General features: G+C 43.8%; 1 protein-coding gene across 2 annotated transcripts in view; it reads left to right on the forward strand.

The window, feature by feature from the left end:
* Positions 1-22,416, forward strand: part of LOC147610014 (cilia- and flagella-associated protein 52-like) — a 116,265-nt gene extending 93,849 nt beyond the window's left edge. Inside the window, exons 9-14 of one of the 2 annotated variants that reach the window (XM_086787028.1) lie at positions 13,299-13,364; positions 13,495-13,578; positions 13,987-14,055; positions 20,821-20,922; positions 21,005-21,205; positions 21,857-22,416. In XM_086787028.1, the coding sequence (XP_086643154.1) occupies positions 13,299-13,364; positions 13,495-13,578; positions 13,987-14,055; positions 20,821-20,922; positions 21,005-21,205; positions 21,857-22,132 (798 nt within the window). In that variant the 3' untranslated portion in view covers positions 22,133-22,416. The remainder of the gene's footprint in view (positions 1-13,298; positions 13,365-13,494; positions 13,579-13,986; positions 14,056-20,820; positions 20,923-21,004; positions 21,206-21,856) is intronic. The other variant, XM_086787029.1, reaches the window with a different exon arrangement.
* Positions 22,417-22,804: the final 388 nt, after the last annotated feature.

The following is a 22,804-nucleotide window of genomic DNA, read 5'->3' on the forward strand; positions in this document are numbered from 1 at the left end:
TGATGGCAGCAGTTAGCAGGAACTTTCCAGTACAGATGTTGGTAGTTCTTGTGTTCGTCAATCAGAGGAAACTTTACAGGTAACTTATGCTCTGATGTCTCGCAGCATTCAGGACAAAGAAATTCCTGTAGTTGAGGAAGCTCTTTCCACGGGGACCTATCAGAAAGCTAGGCAGGTGGCAGTTGATTACTTGCAAGAGGAGGTGGATGTTGCACATTCTCCAGGCTTTGTGGTTCTGTATTCAGAGGGGGTGGTTTACAGGTTTTCGAAGGCCTTGAGTGGTCTTCATCAGGTTTCGAGGACTTGGCATCCCACCGTAACAGTTGTTGATCCTTGTGAGTAGTATGATGCCTCCTTGACTCAGAAGCAGAATGGTTCATTGATTTGGTTGATGCATACCAGATTGGATAGGAGCTTCCTGATGAGGCTGTTGAGCTCATGTTTGCAGAGGACTCTTTGGGAGGCAAGATTGCGTATCTTGTGGTTTCTGCAACATGCCAAGGATCTTGGACTCTTTTACATAGGAGGGGGATTGATGGATGGAGTCAGACTCCAAGGATGGAGTGACTCAGCTTGGGGAGGAGAGCCAGACACGAGGATCTTGACATCAGGCTACAGTTTTTCCCTCGGCTCAGGAGCGGTTTCATGGAGCAGTAAGAGGCAGCCAACTATTGCCCTGTTGTCTCAACAGAGGCAGAGTACTGGGCTACTTGTGGTGCTGCTTGCGAGGTGGTGAGGTTGCAGATGTTACTTGGCGGGATTGGGTTTCCACTGGTGGAACCCGCGGTCATCAAGAGGCATTTTGTTCGTGAAAAGATTGTTGCTAATGACATCTTGCTAGACTTCTGTTCGACAGAGGACAGTGCGGTGGACCTCTTCACGAAGTCTCTATCTCAAGCTATGCTCTGGCGGCACTCCAGCTCCCTAGGGTTGGTTCCACATCCAAGAGCTGAGAGGGGGTGTTAGCAGTCATCTCCTATCTGTATATTTACACCAGGGCCTCTGTTGTGGGTGTGCCCGCCCAATTTAGGTGCTTTCTCATTTTTCCCCACTCTTCATATTTTTCCAGGTGTGGGAGGCTATCCTGTGGCTGTTGGCTGATCAAGATGATGGCCGACTGACCCCTGCTACTCCCCGACCTTCCTTGTGTGCTGGCCAACTGGAGTTGCAGCAGGTCGTGGACCTTTTTGAGTGTTGTCGGCTGCTTTTTTACTGGCCAACTAGTCATCAAGGGCCATATAAAATGGCCCCTTGGCCCCCCACACTTTGTATTCAGTTCTCGGGATTTTCTCGTGTATATAGCATAGTTATATGCTTCTCTCTCTCTCTCTCTCTCTCTCTCTCTCTCTCTCTCTCTTCATGACGGGCAGAGACGGGCAGATATCTCTACATTGCTATATGCTATTTTGCTCCTAGTACATCATTGTATGCATCACCTAGCCGATAGTCTCCCTTTTCTATTTTGGATGATGACATTTGGGAGTTCTCCAAGGATGGTGACATCATTCTCCTCGGGGACTTCAATGCCAGGACCGCCCATAACCAGACAGTATTTTATGATACCTCAGAGGAGATGTTGAGGGAGCTTGATGTTAGGGATATGGGCCTATCTAGACTCTCACAGGATGAGGAACATACAGTGTATGGGCGGTATTTGATAGACATGGGGACTGCACATGGATTGGACATCCTGAATGGCCTACAGAGATTCCCAACATCGGGAGGTTTCACTAGCTTTCCACATCGGCATGGTGCTAGTACAGTGGACTATGTTATGGCTCGGCCCAGTCTCATTCCCTCTTTTCAGGATTTTATGGTAGGCACTAGGCCGGTTGGAATAGAAGTGGATCATGCTATCTTGTCCTTCACTCTCACATTTCAGTTCAGCACCGCTCCATTGGGACAAGTCTCCACACACACTCGTTATACCTTTACGAGGGAGACTGACACCGTGTACACGGATGAGATATACAGACGCTTATGTGCCGAGGAGCTGGGACGGCCATTAGATGAGCTCACTCAGATATTGATAGACACACTTCATGCTGCAGCATCAGAGGCATATCCCCATAGTCAGCCTACACGGAGACGATCTGGGAACATGCCCCAGAACAGCTGGTATGATGAGGAGTGCAGAGAGATGAGGATTAGATTACAGAGAGAGGTGCTCATGGGTGTTACCACTCACAGACAGTCACGGATTACCTTCCGGAACCTAGTGCGACGGAAGAAGAGGGCTTATCTTGCTCAGTTAGAGAGGGATTTGTATCAGTTATTTATGAGTCAGGACTCAGGTGAGGCATGGAGACTATTCCATGAGCATTCACCATCACCAGCCATTACCTCCACAGAGATTTGGGATGAGTATGCAGCATCCCTGTACACAGTAGCAGGACAGCCGCCCTTGCCAGACCCATCGGAGCCATGCCCAGAGACATGTGCTTTCTTTACTGCTGAGATGGTAAGGAAAGCTATTGACAGGATGAGGACTGGGAGAGCGTATGATCATGATGGTTTGGTAGCAGAACACTTAATTCATGCCAGAGATATGCTTGCAGAGCTTATTGCTATGATGTTTAACCGAGCCATGTATGAGGGTTTTCCTGAGACTTGGAATATGTCCACGATTGTGCCTATCTTCAAGTCAGGGGATCCCATGCTTCCTGGGAATTATCGTACCATCATGATTGGTCACACATTGGCTAGATTATATGCATCTATTCTTGAGCAGGAGTTGAGTAGATGGGCAGAGAGAGAGGGCATACGTGCATCACGGCAGGCAGGGTTCAGGAGAGGTTTCTCCACTCTTGACCATATCTTGACACTCAGAGCTATTATTGAGGAGGGCAGATTATATGGCAGGAGGGCAGATTATATGGCAGGAGGATTTATTGTTGCTTTGTGGATTTCCGCAAAGCTTTTGACACAGTACCGAGAGCCAGACTGATGCGCAGACTACAGGAGATGGGAGTGCCCACAGAGCTGATTTGGGGAATCATGGCTTTATACAGGACAGTTGTGGGGCAGGTACGTACTACTCAGGGTATATCTGAGATGGTTCACTCCACTATTGGGGTGAAACAGGGCTGCCCCCTTTCTCCCACCTTATTTGGGATGTACGTGGATGAGGTTTCAGACTATGTAGAGCGGGAGGGTGACAGAGGAGCACAGCTAGCAGGGACATGGATTTCGCTCTTATTGTATGCTGATGATATTGTGCTGATCTCAGATTCTCCAGAGGGGATGCAGCGTCATTTGGATGCATTGCACACGTTTGCACAGGACAGTGGATTGTCTGTTAACCTTGGTAAAACCAAGGTGATGGTGTTTAACACCACAGCACAGTGGGTTAGGAGGTCAGTACCGACCTTTACATATGGTCAGGAGACAGTGGAGTATACAGATGCATATACTTACCTTGGTGTGGTTTTTAATGGCCCACTATTTTCCTTGAGGAGAGCAGCGGAGACCAGATTGACTAGAGCTTATGCAGCATTGGGGAGACTAGAGAGGATGTGTTTGCAGGTTCAGTTTCAAGAACCTCGAACAAAGCTCTGGCTCTTTGACACTTTGGTCACTTCAGCCATGCTATATGGAGTGGAGATATGGGGACCCTCACTGGATCACCACAGCCGAGCTGGTAGCACTGATGGATGGAGACGTATGGAGAGGCTCTTGGTTTCTATGATTTCTCGGATGATTAGGGCCAAGGCATCCGTACCACATGATATTATCCGTGCAGAGATGGCTGTCCCCCCATTGGTAGTAGAGGCACTCACTCGATCAGTCTCCTTTATACATAACACTTGGGCTCTCCCTAGAGACAGATATGCTCGCTTAGCCCTGGAGTCTTCACGACAGTTGGCATCACAGGGAGACGGATCATGTTGGTATGCACAGATTACAGCTTGGTTCCAGCTGCATGGCTTTAGTATGGACAGGCTACCTCCATTTCAGTACTCCCTGGATGCACCCTCCCTCTCTCTCACACGGGCAGAGATTACCAGACTTATTAGGCAGGACTTGATTCTAGGAGGACATGGATACAGCCGACACACGAGCTTGGTACGAAGATGGCTTTCTATAGAGATCATCTTCTCCAGCTCACGCAGGATGGGTTTGTGATTAGACCTAGCTACATGGATACTCATCTTTCTCATGGGGTACGGTGTGCTATTGGTCAGATGCGCACATCCTCACACCAGCTAGAGATTGAGACTGGCAGATTCAGAGGAGTAGCAGCTGAGGCTAGGATTTGTCAGCTGTGCCAGATGGAGCCAGAGACAGAGTTACATTACATATGTCACTGTCCAGTATATTATGAGATACGAGGCCGTTTTCACTGCCTGTTCAGAGAGGGTTTCGGACCACTTTCTAGAGTCATGAGATACCAGGATCAGAGATGCCTCGGATTATACTTGCTGGAGCTTCGTAGACATAGAGAGGGTCTCTTGAGAGGGAGGGGATCAGAGAGGGAGAGACACCTACAGAGGCAGATTACAGACTTCTTTCGACCAGAGATCGAGCAGTCAGGCCAGCAGGCATTGCAGCTAGCCCCAGAGTATAGCCGCACCAGAGGTACACTGATTGATCGGGCTATAGAGCTGGGGCGGTCCAGGCGCCCCAAGATGAGAGGCCTATCTCGACACCGGCGGAGACTACAACAGAGGATCAGGACCATACTAGCATAGCATGGGAGACGTCCCGTCAGAGTACTCACCATGGAGGACATTGAGGATATCCGCCATCGACCGATGAGAGACATCTTTGGATAGTGATGTGTATGATGCTTACCTTTGTTGCTGGAGTTTTCCTCCCAGATGTTATCCATTAGGAGCTCCTAGTACCGTATTTTTCCTCATAGTTGTTTCAGTTTCAGTTAGTTGTTTAGTTGTTTTTAGCTTTTCTTACACAGACATTGTATCAGATCCACCAATTGTTGTAACCTTTTGGGTCTCATAGGTCATTTTGGCCTTCTGAAGACGTTAATATATCATTTCATTTCATTTTCATTTCTCTCTCTCTCTCTCTCTCTCTCTCTCTCTCTCTCTCTCTCTCTCTCTCTATTTCTGTGTTTTTCTGTAGTGCACTTGCTCTAGTGTTTTTAGATCTTGTCTTCATCTCCGTTGCATATTCTGACAATGATACCCTGAAGAACCATGAGGAGCATCCTCAAGCTGAAGGGAATCAAGTGGAGTTCAAGCAGGAAGAGGTCGAGGGGCTTGAAAAAACTTACTTGACTTGAAGGCAACAGTTACGGGATCAGGTGTTACTTCTTCAGAGGGCAGTGGTTGGTTCAGCCACTAATATAGGTATGGTTGCAGTGGCTCCTTCATTCACGCTGGACGCTTTTGCAGGCGAGAAGAAGGAGAGGTCACAGGAGGTTGTAGACTTGGTTCAACCATTGGAGTGTGCACTTTGAGTTTTACCCTTTCTTGGATACAGCTGTGGTGAGGGGTCTCTGGAAGAGGAAAGCCCTTGGTGGAGAGAATTGAGGGATAAACCCACTACTTGGGCGGATTTTGAGACTCGGTTTTGAGATGAGTTCCTCCAGGTGGAGAATGAGTTTGATGTCATGTCCAAGTTTGCAGACTTGGATACGCGCAACACGTGACACGTATTTAGAACCGTTTAGAGAGTTGTAGTCTTGGGTGGGGCATATGGATGCCACGACTCTGTGTGGATTCTTTATCTGTGGGCTGGCACGAGATCATAAACTTCAGGTGAAGAACAAACATGGCAGAACGCTTGAGGATGCCACTAGGATTTATGAGGAGACGGTGGCTAGCTAGACACAGAAACATGTCTCTTAGAAATCTCACACTCTAGAATAGGTTCCGAGCATAAACGAAAGTTTAAGTTTGGGAAGGCTTCACAAAATCAAAACCAAACCTAGGCTTTGGGTGATTCCAATCCGAACAAAGAGAAGAAAACCCTCTTGGGCCTTCGGACTTTCGGAGATGGCGGTGTTTCATTTGTGGCCAGAAGGGCCATATGAAGGTGAGCTGTCTACAGGCGAAGAAAAGGACCAAGGCAGCTCATGTGACTGACGTAAAAGGTAACCCTAAAATTTCTTCCATTGATACTACAGTTCATGCATATCCTTTTCAACCGTAGTAGTATTCACAACTTTGTTAATGCAAAACTTGCACAGAAGTTGGAAGTGGAGATCATAGTAGTTAGGAAACGCGTTTCCTACAGGGAAGGAAACTTGGAAACATTTCCGAAACGTTTCCTTGTAGGAAACGCATTTTTTTCAACCAAATTTTTTGACATTTTTTTTGTCCCAAATCTAACGTCGAAATCTGTGCGACTGTTTTGATAAAGTTTTTTATGTAGTGTCATGTATGGTTTTTCTTTTTGTGGCATGGAATGATGGATGATTGGATCATGGATCATGGACAATGAATGGACAATGGTCTATGAATCATGATCATTTGAAATTGATGATGGATGATTATATGGTTTTTTTTAATTTGTGATTCGAAGAATGTAGGCTTCAAATTGATGTTTCCATGTATTCTATGCATTAAGTGTTATTTTTACATATTTTATACAGTATAATTCTATGCCAGTTGATATTGCCCTATTTATACAGCATATCTTGATACAGAGTTCTACACCCACTATTGGGCACCGATGACTTTAGTGGGGATGTTGTAGTATCTAGTCCATACTATGCATAATGGAGTTGATAGTTATATAGTCTTGTGGGTTGACTACCATGAGTATATAACATGCACGTTCCTAAAAGGTGAATTTGGGCATGTTCCTGGATTCATCTATGTATATATATATATAATTTTGTACATGCAAAAACCTGTAGGTAGGAAACTTTGGGCTGATTTTACGAAACCGGTTTGAAACTTTTAGGAAACCCGTTTCAAACAACCCCCTAACTACTACGGTGGAGATGCAGCCAAGTGAGAATGTCTATCCTGTGAACTTGGTAGCCGGGCATGGATAGATTTGGGACTAGCGGCTTTCTTTTTTTCCCCCCGGAAAAGAGACTTCTATTTAGTATGTAAATTTTTTACAAAAAAGACAGATTTCAGACCAAGCAACTTGAATGTCAAGGTGATCCCATAAGCCTCCCAATGCGGTCTAGAAGTAGACACTCTCTGGATTTGTCCCAAAACTAAGTGTCTGGCGTTCCGCACAGTGTAACTGAAGAAGGGCATGCTTTTCATGGGGTTAAAAGCATCCCTCCACTCCCACTCACTGGGGCCCCTCTGATAGGACACCCATCATTTAACCAAAGGCTCCAAGAGTCTGTAATCATCCCTTGAGATGGATCAATATAAATGTGCTTTCTTGCCTTGCCCACCACTCTCACCGGCCGGACCACTAGACCCTCAATGATTTCTTGCTCAACACTTGTCTGTAAGAGCCATCTATCGTGAATGGAGTAGAAGACCGGTACGTCATCCTCACCCAAAGTGGGGAGGCACATGACCTGAATAGGTACCCCTGTTCTTGAGAATACCCCAAACCATAAGTGATGAGGCCCTTCCACGAAGTTCCGTGTGATCCAATGGTTAGGTATGGCCATAGTTGTTGGGTACGATACCGTACTGTTCGTACGATATGATACTGTACAAGAAAATACGGTATGATATAATTTTTTTTCTTATCGTATGATAAAATATGGTGTTTTAAAAAAATACTTATAAACTTAGGTATTTTCAATTTGAGATATGGAGTATTTTAAAAAGGAGGGAAGCATCATAGTACAGAGGAAGCTCAAACAGCCATAGACAAGCAAAAAAAAGACTATTACCTCCCAAAAAAGTAAATTTTTTTGGGAAAAAAATCCGTTTTTTTTTAAAATAATCCGTAGGAGTCCATATAGTATCGTACCGTACAATATTCGTACGACATGGTGTCGTACGCCATACGAAAACAACTATGGGTATGGCTGCATTCACTTGCATAATCCTCTGACTAATGCCTCTCAAGTGCTGGGTGCGAAGCATTCTTTCATCCTCCGTGAGACTCATTAGTCTTTTCCAATCCAACACCGAGGGGAGAAGAGTCGCCCATGCAACCCATTGGATATGCGTGGCTGCTCCAAGAGGTCTACCAAACTCATCTAAGATCAAGTCATTCCACATAATGGGCTACCTGTTAGCCGCCTCAATTGACTGTGGAGGAATATGAACCAAGAAACTCCTCATGCAATTCTAGGCTCCCAGAAGAGATCTCACCAAGGGCGAAGAAGGAGGTCGGTGCTCTGCATCCGAGAAGATAAAACGTGGCTTGTAAATCCAGTCACCTCCCCTAATTGGAATGCACCTTGTAGTCTACTACATAAGAAAGTCCTTCCAAGGCTCAATGCTGGGAAGAAATCCTTTGACTACCAACTTGCAAAGTAGAGCCTTACAGTGCACCTCCGGGTCAAAGATGTTCAATCCTCCCTCTTGCTTAGGCATAATAATGGTATCCCAAGCCACTCTTGCCTTGGTGTGTACAGTGCCATCTAATCCTGATCAAAGGAAGTTTTGAATAAGCCGACGAAGCCGACCAATGCATCCCTTATGAAACACCTAGCACAACGTGACAACCAAGCAGTTTCCAGCAGCACTTGGTTAGCTACCAAGGCTCTGGAGGCCAAATCAAGCTTCCTACTACTCCGATGCTGAAGTTTTCTTTTAATGCTCATGAGCACAAGGGCAAACTGTTGTGCAGGCAAGATGTCAATGCCAACTTGACAGCCACGACACCTGGTAGAGCATCCTCTCTCAATCTAGGTAAACCCCAAGGCCCACATCCAAACCCCAATCTGTCTGTGGAGAGTCACTAATCCAAAATCCTGTTGATTTGTGCCAATTAATGGAGGGGCCTGTTGCCAGACAAAACATCTCCAAAGTAGTGTGGAAAGCATAGAGGCAAGCCTCCGAATCCTCCAAACATAGCAGTATCATCTGCTAACTTAGAGTTGAGTAACTCCTCCTCTGTGCGAAGAGGTAGCTTGAGGCCCAAGACCCCTGGGGTGGCTCTGAGAAACCTGCTCATAGCCTCCACTACTAAAAGGTAGAGTAGTGGAGCGAAGGGGCATCCCTACTGCACGGAGCGGGAGATCTAAAAGTGCTCACCATGCCCGCCGCAGGCTAAAACTGTGCTGGGGGGCCTTCCTATACATACATGAGACCCCTCTGATCCACTCGTGGGAGAAACCCATCGTGTCTTCGAAGAAGTCCCAATCCACTCTGTCATAAGCTTTTTCAAAGTCTAGCAAAAGAATGGCAAGGGGTTGTTGGCTGGATTTGACCCACTCCACAGCTTCCCAAAATGATAAGATGTTATCAAAGATACTCCTTCCTTGGAGGAAACCGTTTTGTGTATCATGAATAACTGTTTGAAGAATAGGCTGAAGCCTCATGCTAACTACCTTCACTGAAATTTTGTAAGTAGAACCAAGCAAAGCCTTTCGAGAGGGCATGCAGAACATGTCTCAGCTCATCCTTCGAAAAGGAGGCATCCAAAGAGGCACACATATCATCTGTAATAAGCCCGGGCATGCTCTCCCAAACTAGCTGTTGTGCAGCATCTTTGTCCAAAGAGTGGGCCTCTACATAGAGCAAGGTCTGATAAAAATCTGAGGCAATACTTGTCACCTTATTTGGATCAGTATGAAAATCTCCCTGAGAATCTTGCAAGCATCTAAAATTGTCCCTACTGTGCATAGCTCCATGTGCTCAAAAAAAGGGTTTGTTGCATCTGCCACCCATCTGTGACCAAAATGCCTGATTAGTATGAAATGCAAACTCAGCCTGCCTATCCATGGCCACCTGTAACTCAGCTCTAACACTGGACAAAAGGTCTGGGATCGAAGAGGACTCCGGATGCTTCTCGTGTTCCCAATGCATACATTCCCATCCATATTGATTTTTATTCCAGCCAGTTGAGTAAGTAGACTCTTCATGTAGTTCAGGTGTGCAGGCATCGAATCTCCAGAGTTCATTTTTAAGTCAAAATACTTGATTAGCAAGTTGATTTTGGAACTCTAAGATTGTGTGCCAAAGAGCTTTTCTGGCTCTTCCCAAGCCTCAAATAAAGTGTCCTTACCATCTAAGTGATGGATGAATTGGTCATGCAATCCCAAGGCAATAATGGCGAGGGTCTTCTCGTCTTTGGCAATCCAAAGTGCTTCAGCATCCCTAGTGATAGGTTTCTTCTCCTTGCCATTTGTTACACTCCACAAGCCCTTCTTCATTAAGATGAATTTGATTTTAGTTTGCCATGTCTGGAAGTTCATCCCATCAAACTTGAAATCCACTCTTGTGCCCATGATTTGTGAATGAGATAGGGTGGTCTTACCACTTGATCTAGTAGACCAATGGGAGTGTTTAAACCCTTTACAAATGGTTTTGATTCGTGCTAAACAAAGATTAATCAATGAATGTCAAACACACTCCCAAAAAGAATAAAGACAGAATTGGATGATTTGGGTGAGTGTTTGGAGCACCAAATCAGAGGGTTTTTATGATTTGAAGTGATAGGGGGTTGTAGCAACACCCTAATTGCAAGAATGCACCACCAATGGTGGGATAATACTGAGATTAGGCTCAATTAATCCTTGATTAGTGAAGATAGTTCACTGTTATGAGAGCAGAGAATGGGAACACTTCGAGTGATGATTTGAAGGAGCTATGCTCAAATACTTTTAGGACAATGAATAGCAGTCTATCTATTGAGATTGAGCACCATAAACTTGCGCTTAGGCACATTACTAAAGTTTTAATCGCAGATTTACCAGAACAGCTTTCTGTGAAGTGCACATAGCTCGAACTCATAGCTGTTGCCATTTTTTTGAACTTCTGGCCACACCGGCGTGCTCGCAGCAGCAGTCGGAACCCTTGAGAGTGTGTTGAATTGGTGTGATTTTTTTGGATGAAGAAGGGATCTAGATTTTTGTCAAGAAAAACAGCACTGTTTGCTGGTTGAAAATCCGGCGATGGCGACCTCTTTTGATGGGCTTCTCGGTGTGCTAAGAGCGTAGAGCTTAAGCTACAGGCTTGTGTAGAATGCTTGTGAAAGAAAGCTCAAAGAAGTGAGAACCAAGGCCTCCACCAACTGGAGGTATGGGACGAGAGGAAAAAAAGAGGTTAATATGAGATTAGCAAGGGATTATGGATAATGTATGATGGAGAGAGCTTAATATGAGTAGTTGATGATGAGATGAGGAAGTGGATCTGAGCTCTGATACCAATTGTTGGCATTCATGGTGGCTCATATGAGATGAGGATGGTCATAGTGTAAGCATGGAGAGCATCTAACCAAGATGATTAAGACTAATCACATGAAGATTGGCATAATGATGATAAAATAAGCTTGTACTTTGCATTAGATGTAAGCCTCTTATATAGGCAAGGGTACAAGTGATTATCTCACACTTATCTATGATTAGTTGAGTGATTTAGGCCTCCTACATTATCTCCCTTGATTGTAGCACCATAAAGTGCCCTTCACCTCCGGGGAAGTGATAGAAACTCAACTTGTTGGTCTTTGTATAAAAATTGTGTCCCCTTGGTTAGGACAAATTTTTTTATATTTAAACCTGTACCTACTCTAGGGTGCTGATGACGTGAGTAGGGATGCCGTAGCACCTAGTCCATGCTATGCATGATGAAGTTGATGATCTTATACTTCTGGACAATCTTTGAGTTAAAGTTCGCACTTTTTGTATTCTTGTCTTTACTTGTTTTGTTTTAGTGATTTAGTCATTTGAAGTTTGTTTTTGCTAATTACTTATTAAAAATTTATTTAGCTTGTTTGTTAGAAATTCTTTTGTTGTGGTTCAATAAAGAATTTGTTTGTGTGTATGTGGGCATGTGTGATTTAGTTATGTATTCGTCTATTTTTGCAAGTTATTATTACTATTATTTTTCTTTTCTCAGGTGTCTCTATTAAGCTTTTTAAAAAAATTTAATACATTTTGTTTGTTTTTGGTGATTCTCTTCTTTCTTTTAAAATTATTCGGATGTTGGGATTCATCTGGCCTTATGACGGTATATATATAAAGTGGCCACCATCTCCTAGAATCAAGCCCCTGAATATCTCAATCTACCTAGATTCTCCATGAATTCTTCTCATCTTCATGGTTAAATGTTTTTGCCAAATTACTTGCTAGTAGTAAGAGTGGCTTTTGACCATTGAACCATGTGCCCTTAGCCCCAATGCCACTTTTCAAAGGTTGGAATTCCGTCATCAAGTTTAGCAGGAGGGAATGTCACGTGCATAGCCATGGACATGGCCAACCGAAGGCTAATCCCTAATTGGGCAGGGATAAACATAGGTTTAAGACACTAGCAGGGCCTAGGATATGCCCAGAAGACATCCACAAAGGCAAGGACAGGTCGGCCAGCATTGTGTGAGCGTATAGGTGATGACAGCCAGGATATTTATTTGGATTTGTCCTAAAAGCTGGCCGACAGTAGGTTGGCCATTTGATGGGCTGTTTTGGGGGCCTATGTAAGGCTAGGCCAAAGCATTGATTTATTCATCTTCCCCCAGATGGGGCAGGTCATAGATAGGCTTTATGTTTCCTCTTTTGGAAGGCTAAAGGCCACAGGTTTCATACTATCTTTGTGTACTATATAATATACTGAAAACACAACTGTCTCTCTCTATTTGCGTTTTGCATTAGGATGTTCCTATCTCGTAAAAGGCACAAAGAGCAGCCGCAGCCGACCGGTATTGACCCCCAAGACCATTGGTATGAGAGCCACAACCCTTAGTCACCGGGCAATATACATGTATATACATACATATATATGTGTATGTATATGTATATGTATGTACGTGTGTGTGTGTGTGTGTGTGTATATACATACATACATACATACATACATATGTATGTATTTATGTATGTATGTATGTATGTATGTATGTATGTATGTATATAATTATGGTTATTATTATTATTTTTTCTTTCATTTGGGGGGTTGGGGGGATCTAGGAAACATGCTGAAAGGAAATCAAAGTAGGTAAATGGCTGTAATAAGATAAATGGGGCAAGAGTTTGGGAGGAATAAGAGCATGTTGGAAAGAATAAAAGCTAGAGGAGACAAAGATGGAGAAATGGGTGATTAGAGGGCAAGATCTGCAAGTAAAAATTAAGCAAGGACCAAGCTAGTGTCTTTACAAAAAAGTGAAAATCATTTGAAGAACACGGTATCGTTGTTATGAAACTTAGCAGCTCTTACTCTTGAAGATTACTGAACTAAACTGGATTCTTTTGAGAGAGTCTGGACTTTGACATCATTAGCAGTGATATATTTATTATGGTTTTGTAGGGTGTCACATCTATTTATGGAACATCTGATAGTGGTCGGATTGTTAGCGGTGGAAAAGAGGGTCAGGTAACCTCCCCCATTGATTCATATGTCTAAAATTATCATTCTGAAGTGAAACATGTCTGCATGCATGCAAGTTTTTATAGACTTTTCATAATGGTTTAGCTTCAAAGGACATTGGGTTTTATGTCTTCAGGTTCGTGTGTGGAAAATTGGACCACAAAGTCATTACATGGTTGCAAACATGAAGGAGCACAGGGCTCAAGTAAACTCAATTCAGGTTTGTTGTGAAAATCAGTCTCCTTATCACTTCCAGCAGGACACATGTATCATAAAGAGGAAGACTTATGTGAGGTGCTATTGTTCAATTGTTTAGCCATTATATTGTATGCATGTGTGTGTGTGTGTGTGTGTGTGTGTTGGGGGGGGGGGTGGGGGGATACACACACACACACACATGCATGTGTGTGGGATGCTATTGTTCAATTGTTTAACCATTATATTGTATGCATGTGTGTGTGTGTGTGTGTGTGTGTGCGCGCGCGCGCGCGCGGAGGGGGGGGGATACATACATTCATGCATGCATGTGTGCCCACATGCATGTATGTATGTGTCAGGATCTCCTTTACTTTTGGTTTGGAAAAATCAAAGAGAAGCGTTTTTTAACTTAATGTGAACACTCATGTAGGTGCGAAAGAATGACAGTGAATGTGTCAGCTCAAGTAATGATGGATCATGCATCGTTTGGGACTTGACGGTTCAAAATCTAACCCTAGCTTATCCAAAATCTACGTAATTTTAAATCCAAGAAGAATTGCCATGATTATCCTTTTGTGAAGCTAGATTCTGTTTAATCAAAGCCTCAAAAGTATTCTAACAGCATAAACCTCTTTCTCCCACAAAACAATGGAGTTATTGCGAACTGGCCAAATAGCCATGCTTGCACAGCCCATGGTTAAAATCCACGCTTACTTGCCGTCACTCTGAGGGCCTTTCTATGGGATGAATTGGGGAGAAGTAAACACTTCAGTAACTATTAAGAGAAGCTAAGCAGCCTTTTGAAAAAATGTTCAACCTTTACAGAATTTCAAAACCAATGCAGGATGATTCAAAATACTTCTGTCCCAAGTCTCTAGTGTAATTGGAGCTTTTTGGTGAGTGCTACCTGCCCTGATCAACATTCCCTTTTGGGGACCACCCAAGGGTGGTCATATCGTAGGTCAGCCCATGTCGGCCACCCCTCGACTGGACCGGATGGGCCAAACCGACCACATCACCCGATTGGGACAGTAGTAGACTAAACAAGAGACCCTGGGTATTAGTGCAGTTTCCAAGCCCACCCGAGGTCGTCTGGGTGCTCGTTTGGCCTCGCAACTTGAGGACTAGGTGTCCTTGGAAAATATCCTTCTACCCAAGAGTGTAGTCAAGCGACCTGCACTTACATGCATCCTACTTGGCATGGTGCCACAAACTTCTAGGTCTACATAAGCTGTTTCCTAACCATCCGGCCACCTATAGCCAACATCGAGTGTCTAAACTTGGAAACTATCAAGCATCCGGGTTGTAATGAAATATGGGGGCCATGGCCTAATGGGTTAATGGCCATGGGCCAAATATTTTTTGTATATTGTACATGGGCCATGGGCCAAGGACAATAAGATGTAAAAGTGAATGTGGCTTTGGCATGGGCATAGGCATGGGCACATATTAATGTAGTGTGAACCCAATGTCTACTATAAAAGCCAATATTGGCCATTCACTAATCATTCCATAATCATGATACTTTTTCACTAATACAATTACAAGCTTCCATAGCTTTTCTTGGTGCAATCCACCCTTGCCGTGCTTCAAGTAAACAAGCACACATCTATTCTCCCTCCTTGCCTCTTGCAATGGTATCAGAGCTCTTGTTGTGATCCTTTGCTTCATCCAATTTTGCCAATTTCCATGAGTTTTTTGAAAATTTGGCTTAATCCTACTAATTTCTGTTTAATCTTACCTAATCTAGCCTAATCTCACAAGATTGGATGGATTTGGCTAGGACTTGGTTGAGATTTGTGGGAAACTAGTCCAATTTTGGCCAACCGGGACCAATTTTTGGGCTCTGGACCTAAATTTGGGGCGGCTGGACCAAAATTGGGAAAATTTTGAATTAATCATTTTTGTTAATCACGATTATCATTTTGTGCTTCCCTTTCAAGCTTTCCATAGCCATTACTCCTCACTCATGTCCCGTTTTGCTTCAATTCTTGAGGGATTTTGTAGAGCTTGATGAGAGGATTAGGATGAGTACCATTTTTGTGCAAAATTTCTGAAAATTTATGTGGTCTTCTTCCCTCTTCATTTCTCTTCATCCCAAACCCTAATAGGCTTCATTATCACATGGATCTTCACCCTCTACATCATCTCAAGAGTACACATCATAGACCTAGGCTCTTTGTGAGCTAGGTCGTGGAGATTTCTAGCCGTGAGGTTGCCGCACGCTGCCGTGTCCCTACGGCCTAAAAGAGCTTGAGAATGAGCTTCATACACTCTTGGTGATGAGCTTCTTGAAGGTTTGAAGGCTTCTATCAACATTGGAGAGGAGGGAAGAGAAGAATGGACAACTCAGTAGAAATCTTAAGCTCTTCAAAGATTCATTCAATTGAAGTCCCATTCAACAATTCCTCAAGCATTGGAGCCTCAGTGATTAAATTAGTAAGTGGCTATTGCAAGTTCTTGCTTCAATGGTGAATTTTCTTGCAAAGGGGGTAATTAATTAGGGTTTTTTACTCATAAACCCTAATTTTCAGAAATTAGTCAATTCCTCTCTTCATTAGTGTGTCTTGGGAGTTAACTAATGTGCTAATGATGGCATAATGCAAGCTTAGGCCATCCATAAGCACATTGGGCAAACCCTACTACTAATTTGGGGATTTTGGACTAATTGGGACAATTAGTGAGAATGGGATGTGGAATGGGAGTGTACATGCCCTAATTGCACTATGCTCATCATTGTTTACTACTCAATGTGATATTTGGATGCCATATGGATCAAATTTTGGCATAGGGTATACCTCTTGAGTGCCATTGGACATTCATGTGACATGTGAATTGACCCAATTGTGAGGGATGCCATTCTATGCTTTGGAATTACACATACATGGTCTATTGATTTGATGCCATTGGATCTACTTGATTTGGTTGGCTTATGTGCTTGGATGGTTGGAGACACATGAGTATTGATTGAGTGAAGCATGAGTTCATGCTCTTGATGTAATTCATATGAAACGGTTGGCATGAGTCATGCCTCATGTGTGTAAGATCTCCAACTCACTCATTTGATTCAAGCAAGCACACCTCATCTCACATTGTACCCACTTTCATTTCATAGAATCTAGTATGTGGTGAGGGTACCTCGGGCATTGGTGGAGAGACCCACGGGGCGGGGGGCGGGGCATGGGGGGGGGCATGGCTTGAATCCACTATGTCGTGAGTGCCGTGGTAAAGTGGTACGGTGGAGGATTAGGTACTCAGTGGTGAAGACATGATCCCAACTTGTGCCTAGATTCGAACTAGGTACAAGGGTGGGAAGAGCTTGGCTGGGAGATAGGCAAGCTTTGATGCGCTACACCAACGGACACCATCGACATTCCATTGCAGCCAAGTGGCAAGATCATTGGACATGTGATAGCAAGTGGACAATGTATGCATAAGCAACAAGAGATTGATGGATTTGATGCATGCGGGCAACGGGGCCCATTGATCGACTTTGATCATTTCTTGATGCCATGAGATGGGAATTGATGCTATTGGTATTGGGCAAGAGATAATTAGATTGGATGATTTTGGCTTGATTTGGAAATTGAGATTCGGAAGCAAAAACAAGGAAAATGCTGTCGAAATTTCTCGGGAATACCCTGTTTTGGCTGAGGAGAAAAGCTTGATTCAGTTTTGGGGTTATAATCATTTGCCGAGCCATTTATACCCTCTTATATAGAGCCAATCAAGTGCTTTGTAACAAGCCGTAGCTACCCCGAATCGGACATCTTTAGTGTCACCAAATTAGGGTTTTTCAGAAATCTAAAAACCCTAATTCAGTCATAAACCCTAATCCATCTTGCTAATATTTTAACACCCTTTAGTAGCACTCATTCCCCTCTTTCCATCAAGCTATCAACTACCCAAATCCGATACCGGTGGTGATGCCAATTTAGGGTTTTGCAGAAATCTGTAAACCCTAATTCAGTCCTAGGGTATTTTGGATCTCATAACCAGACTTATACCTCTTTGTAGTGCTCATGAGGGCTTTGATTTGAACCAAAAAGTTTCAAATTCCGATAACCGGAGCCCAAGATAGACCTTTATTAGTGTTTCAGCCTATATCTCTGCAAATCCCAAAACAGAGAATACTAGGACACCCGAAACCTCAAGTTTCTCATCATAGATGTCTAGTAGACTCCGGGGCGGATCTATAGAGCCAACGATCACTAGATTTGGACACCATTTGCCTTATCTACGACCTCTTGCATTTTCAGCTGCCATGCCAAAAGGGAAACTGAACAAGCAATCGCTTGTGCCTCAAGATTTGAAGGATCCGGACAACATAGAGCATGTAGATAATGTGGAGGAGGGTGAGGCAATGCAAAATTCTGGATACACTATGGCCAATGAGAAATAACGGGCATGTTACGTACAAGGAGGTACACATTATGCCACAACTAGCAATGTTCAAGCGCATGTGGTGGATGCCAATGTCAATACCAATACAATGCCTTCTATGCCTTTTGATATGAGCCAAATGATGATGATGATGATAGGCATGGTGGAATCGATGATGAAGCCAATGATTGAAGAGATGAAGGGTCTCCGAGATGACATCAAAAGTGAGGTCAAGGGTAGTCTTGACCAAGCAAGACAACAAACTCATGGGGAATGGATACATGATGTCGGTGGTCCCTCTCATCGCCCCAATTTCATGGATGCTTCAAGATCAAGCAAAGGCATTGTGTTTGGGGACATGGATGGTATGATGCAGATGGACAAAGAGAAGACCAACCCAAGCATGCACTCTTCTTTTGGGGTAATGCATAACACTATGTATGCTTCTACACCAAGTGATGCGAAAGGAAAAGGACATGTGGGGCAATCTTCTTGGATGCATGGACATGCCGCAAGTCACAGCCATGATTACCATGCATTTGGATCAAGATATGTGAAGCATGAAGACCGTTTTGAACGGATGATGGATGATGAGATGCATGGGGATCACATGGTTCGTAGGGATTGACACTCATTTATGGATCGAGGTACTCATGTGGATAGACATGCTCATGAAGATCATGATGAGTTCAAAGTCATTAAGGATAAGATCGTGTTTGCCAAGTTCAATGGCGAGGCCACTTCTAATGAAGAGTTTGAAGAGTGGGTCAACAAAATGGATCTCTATTTTGAGATGAACCCACGGAGCGCAGAGCCAAATTTTATCGTGGAGGAAGCTAAAGACTGAACTGAGTTTCTGTAATACTCACGGTAAAACTTCACGCAATCACAAGCGTAATTGTACCAAGGTGAGAGGTGATAAACTAGATACGGCAAGTTAGCGAATGTTGCATCCAAGGCGACCAAACGTGACTGGCCAGCACGCGAGGTCTGTTGCTTTTTCTTATTTCATACATGACGAGATTTCATGGACACTATGCACACATCATTTTTTATCTTCATAGACCCTTTGGGTCTTTTGAAGACGTTAATAAACTTTCTTTCTCTCTCTCTCAGATCCACCATGATGTAACTTTTGGTCTCATAGGTCATTATGGCCTTTTGAAGACGTTAATATAACATTTCATTTCATTTCATTTCTCTCATCGTACATGTGTTTAATCGTGCCATTTGTGAGGGTTTCCCGGCAAGCTGGACAGAGCATATCATTGTACCACTCTTTAAGAGGGGGGACCCCATGGTACCAGGCAACTACAGGCAGGCAACTACAGGACGATCATGATTGGTCATTACTTGGCCAAACTATATGGCTCTATATTGGAGTCGGAGCTGAGCCGTTGGGCAGAGAGGCATAGTCATCGAGCACATGGACAAGCCGGCTTCAGGAGAGGATTTACTACCGTAGATCACATACTGACACTTCGGGCACTTATTGAAGAGGGCAGGGCATAGAAGAGAAGAATATACTGCTGCTTTGTGGACTTCCGCAAAGCCTTCGATACCGTACCACGTGCTAGGCTTATGCACAGATTGCATGACATTGAGGTACTCCAGGATATGCAATGGGGGATATATGCTTTGTATGAGTGTGTGATAGGCAGAGTCCGAGCTCCAGGCAGACTATCCAATATGGTGACTAGCACGATAGGGAAGAAGCAGGGATGCCCGCTATCGCCCACCCTCTTTGGACTGTACATTGATGCGGTCTCTAATTATGTAGACAGATTGGGAGGCCCAGGGGCATGCTTGGCAAGGGTGTTGATACCCATCTTGTTATATGCTGATGATATTGTTTTAATCTCAGACTCTCCGGAGGGATTACAGAGACACCTCGATGCATTACAGGCTTTCTGTGCGGATAGAGATCTGACAGTGAACCTTGGGAAAACCAAGGTTATGGTGTTTAACACCACACAGGCATGGGTGACGAGATCAGAGCCTCAGTTCACTTTCCGAGGGGAGTACGTCAAGTCATATGTCTACTTGGGAGTTACTTTCACAGGACCGCGTTTCTCCCTGAAGGAGGCAGCAGCAGCTAGATTAGATCGAGGGCATGCAGCCTTGGGGGCACTTGAGAGGCAGTGTGCACACATACAGTTTCAGGAGCCACGCACCAAATTGTGGCTATTTGATATGCTTGTCACACCGACCCTCCTGTACGAAGCTCCAATTTGGGGGGCCAGCATACATCACAGATCTGATCTCAGAGAGGGACGGATGAGGGATGGAGGCAAATGGAGAGACCACTGATTATGATGATTGCCCGCCGCATGATTCAGAGCAAATCATCAGTACCACATGAGATTGTTCGGGCTGAGCTGGGTGCCGCACCAGTAGTGACCGAGGCCCTATTCCAGGCAACACTTGAAATTTTTTTTCCCAAGGGAGAGATTTAGCCAGACACTTCTGTATGTGCCTTCTAATGATCACACCAATGTTCATAGAAAACCTGCGAACTACAATGTATTCGGTGAACCTGCAAGAATTCTCTTTTTTACCAGTTAAAAAATTCTCCTTAATTTCAAAATATCTGCAAAATTCAAGGCCTTTTTTAAATAATTTAGTCAAAAAATCTGCAAAATTTAAAGATAACCTCATTCAATTTTGTAGTTGTAACTTTTATGATCTGCTTAGAAAAAATTTATGTGAACTGGAGAACACTCTTTTTAATGTGGTCATTAATACTCTTCAATTTTAAAAATATTTATTGACAAGTAAGCATTGTTTTAATCTAGATTCTAATTAGCCAAAACCAAAGTAGACATAACGATGAAATGTTGATTCGAACCAGCAAACTGTCTTATTTGTTTGGAATTTCCAGAGATTTACGCGGAATAATAGCCTTTTCGCATCGACCTTTTTCAAGTCTGCTTTTTACCATCCTGATGAGAGTCAGATTCTGACAACTGGTACAGATCGGAAGGTTGGCAACTGCAGCACCACACTTGCTTAAAAGGAAATATATTTCAGAGCTCTAAAGAAGTTGTATCTTGGTGAATTCACAGATTACATACTGGGATGCGTTTGATTGTTCAGCAATTAGAGTGATAGACGGTTCCCTTTCTGCTGAAATGACTTCAATAGACATCAGTCCTGATGGGATGGCATTTGTGAGTGGAGGAGCTGATAGAGAAGTCAAGCTGTGGAACTATGATGAGGGCCATTGCTATTTTGTGGGGCGCGGACATAGCGAGCCATTGGTGAAGGTACTTTGTTTGTGAAACCAACAGCTAGATGAGTCATTCAAGGCCTCCCTTCACCCTCCCCACTTCATCTTCAAAATTCATGTCCATAGGAAATGGGGCGGGCTACCCTCCATCAGAATCCGAGGGAGCCCGTGTCCCCAGTTCGGCTTCTCGTGAATACTGCTTGTGACCTCTATTAACAGGAGGTTCTTCTTATCACACCAAGGCCATTTGAGCTCCAAATACCACACGGTGGCTCTGATTTGGCACCTACGTATTATAGCCCCCTCATGCTGGAGGTAGCGACCCACATTCTGTAAGACCTTGAATTGGTGATGGCTCTTGAAGCAAGGGAAATTATCTCCATGGGGGCACTATTCCCCCTGAAAATGTCAGTGTAGGCACTTGTGTTAATGAGTTAAGCATCCTTGAGTTCCTCTTCTTCACCCTCAATGACAAGAACCAAGGCATGTAGTCACATGGCCACCGCATCTTAAACAAAAAAAAGCCATGACTTAACAAAAATTTAGAACTCCATATTTTGACTCTCTTCTGTGATTCCAACATGCTCTCTACACATTCGATGGTTTTTAACAATCAACATTCTTTCAGATACCTCAGTAGTCTCATAAAGAACAGTAATATGTCTGACTGTTTGCTTTAAATGTGTAGGTCAAGATCAGTCCAGATCAACATCATGTAGTATCCATTGGAGAGGAGGGAGCTATCTTCATTTGGGATTACAAGAGTCCAGTATCTGCCTCGACTAGTCCTATTGCTAATACCAGTCCCGCAAGCAGCAGTCCTGGGCCTGCAGGTGATTGTATTAGTCCTATCCCTGGTCTTAGCAGTCCGCCCACAAGTCCTATCCCATACCCACCTCCTACTAGCCCAGTTCATGCCCTTCCAAGCCCCCCATCTATTGCAAGTCCGGTATCGTCATGCTAGCAGCTCCCATGAATGGCACCATACCTTTGTACCAGCCAGTTTCCAACCGTTCCGTTTTTCCTCAAGCTCACGCATCCAGTGAACACGCACAAGTTAGTGAGCTTACCAGGGAGCTTTTAGTTTCCAAAAATGGTGTATCATCATTCTTAAGTTTGTGACACTTTTGACAGGGACTATATTTTCATACCTCAAAATGGTTCCCAACCATTCCTGTTTTTGGTGTACAGTTGTTTTTACATTATAGTTTCACAAGTTTCTTCATAGCATTGAGAGATTTAAAAGTCTGCGCATTGTCATATCATTTGACATCAATGTCCACATTGTATTTTACACTAGCAGCACAACAGCAGAGCATTTGAGCAGAAGTCACTAACTCAACATGTGACATGTACGCTCAAATGTCACATTTCATTTTTCAATTCTTTGAGGTGCCCTTGCATCTCTTACTACAATTTGTCTACATGTATAATTTTCATCTTGTAGGCCATTTTGACTTTCAGCAAACGTTAATCTCTCTCTCTCTCTTTGATGAAACCAGTGTTCTATTACTTCATTGTACAAAGAGAAGCACCCATGTATCTGATCTAGCTGTTTGGAGCTGATGGCAGTTATATAAGGATTGGTGCAATGATTGACAGTAGTAATACTAGTCAGTCGGGGGTGGCAAGAAAG

The sequence above is a fragment of the Cibotium barometz genome, chromosome 50, assembly GCF_041138505.1.
Source record: "Cibotium barometz isolate CiBa-2024 chromosome 50, ASM4113850v1, whole genome shotgun sequence".
NCBI classification, from domain to species: Eukaryota; Viridiplantae; Streptophyta; class Polypodiopsida; order Cyatheales; family Cibotiaceae; genus Cibotium; species Cibotium barometz.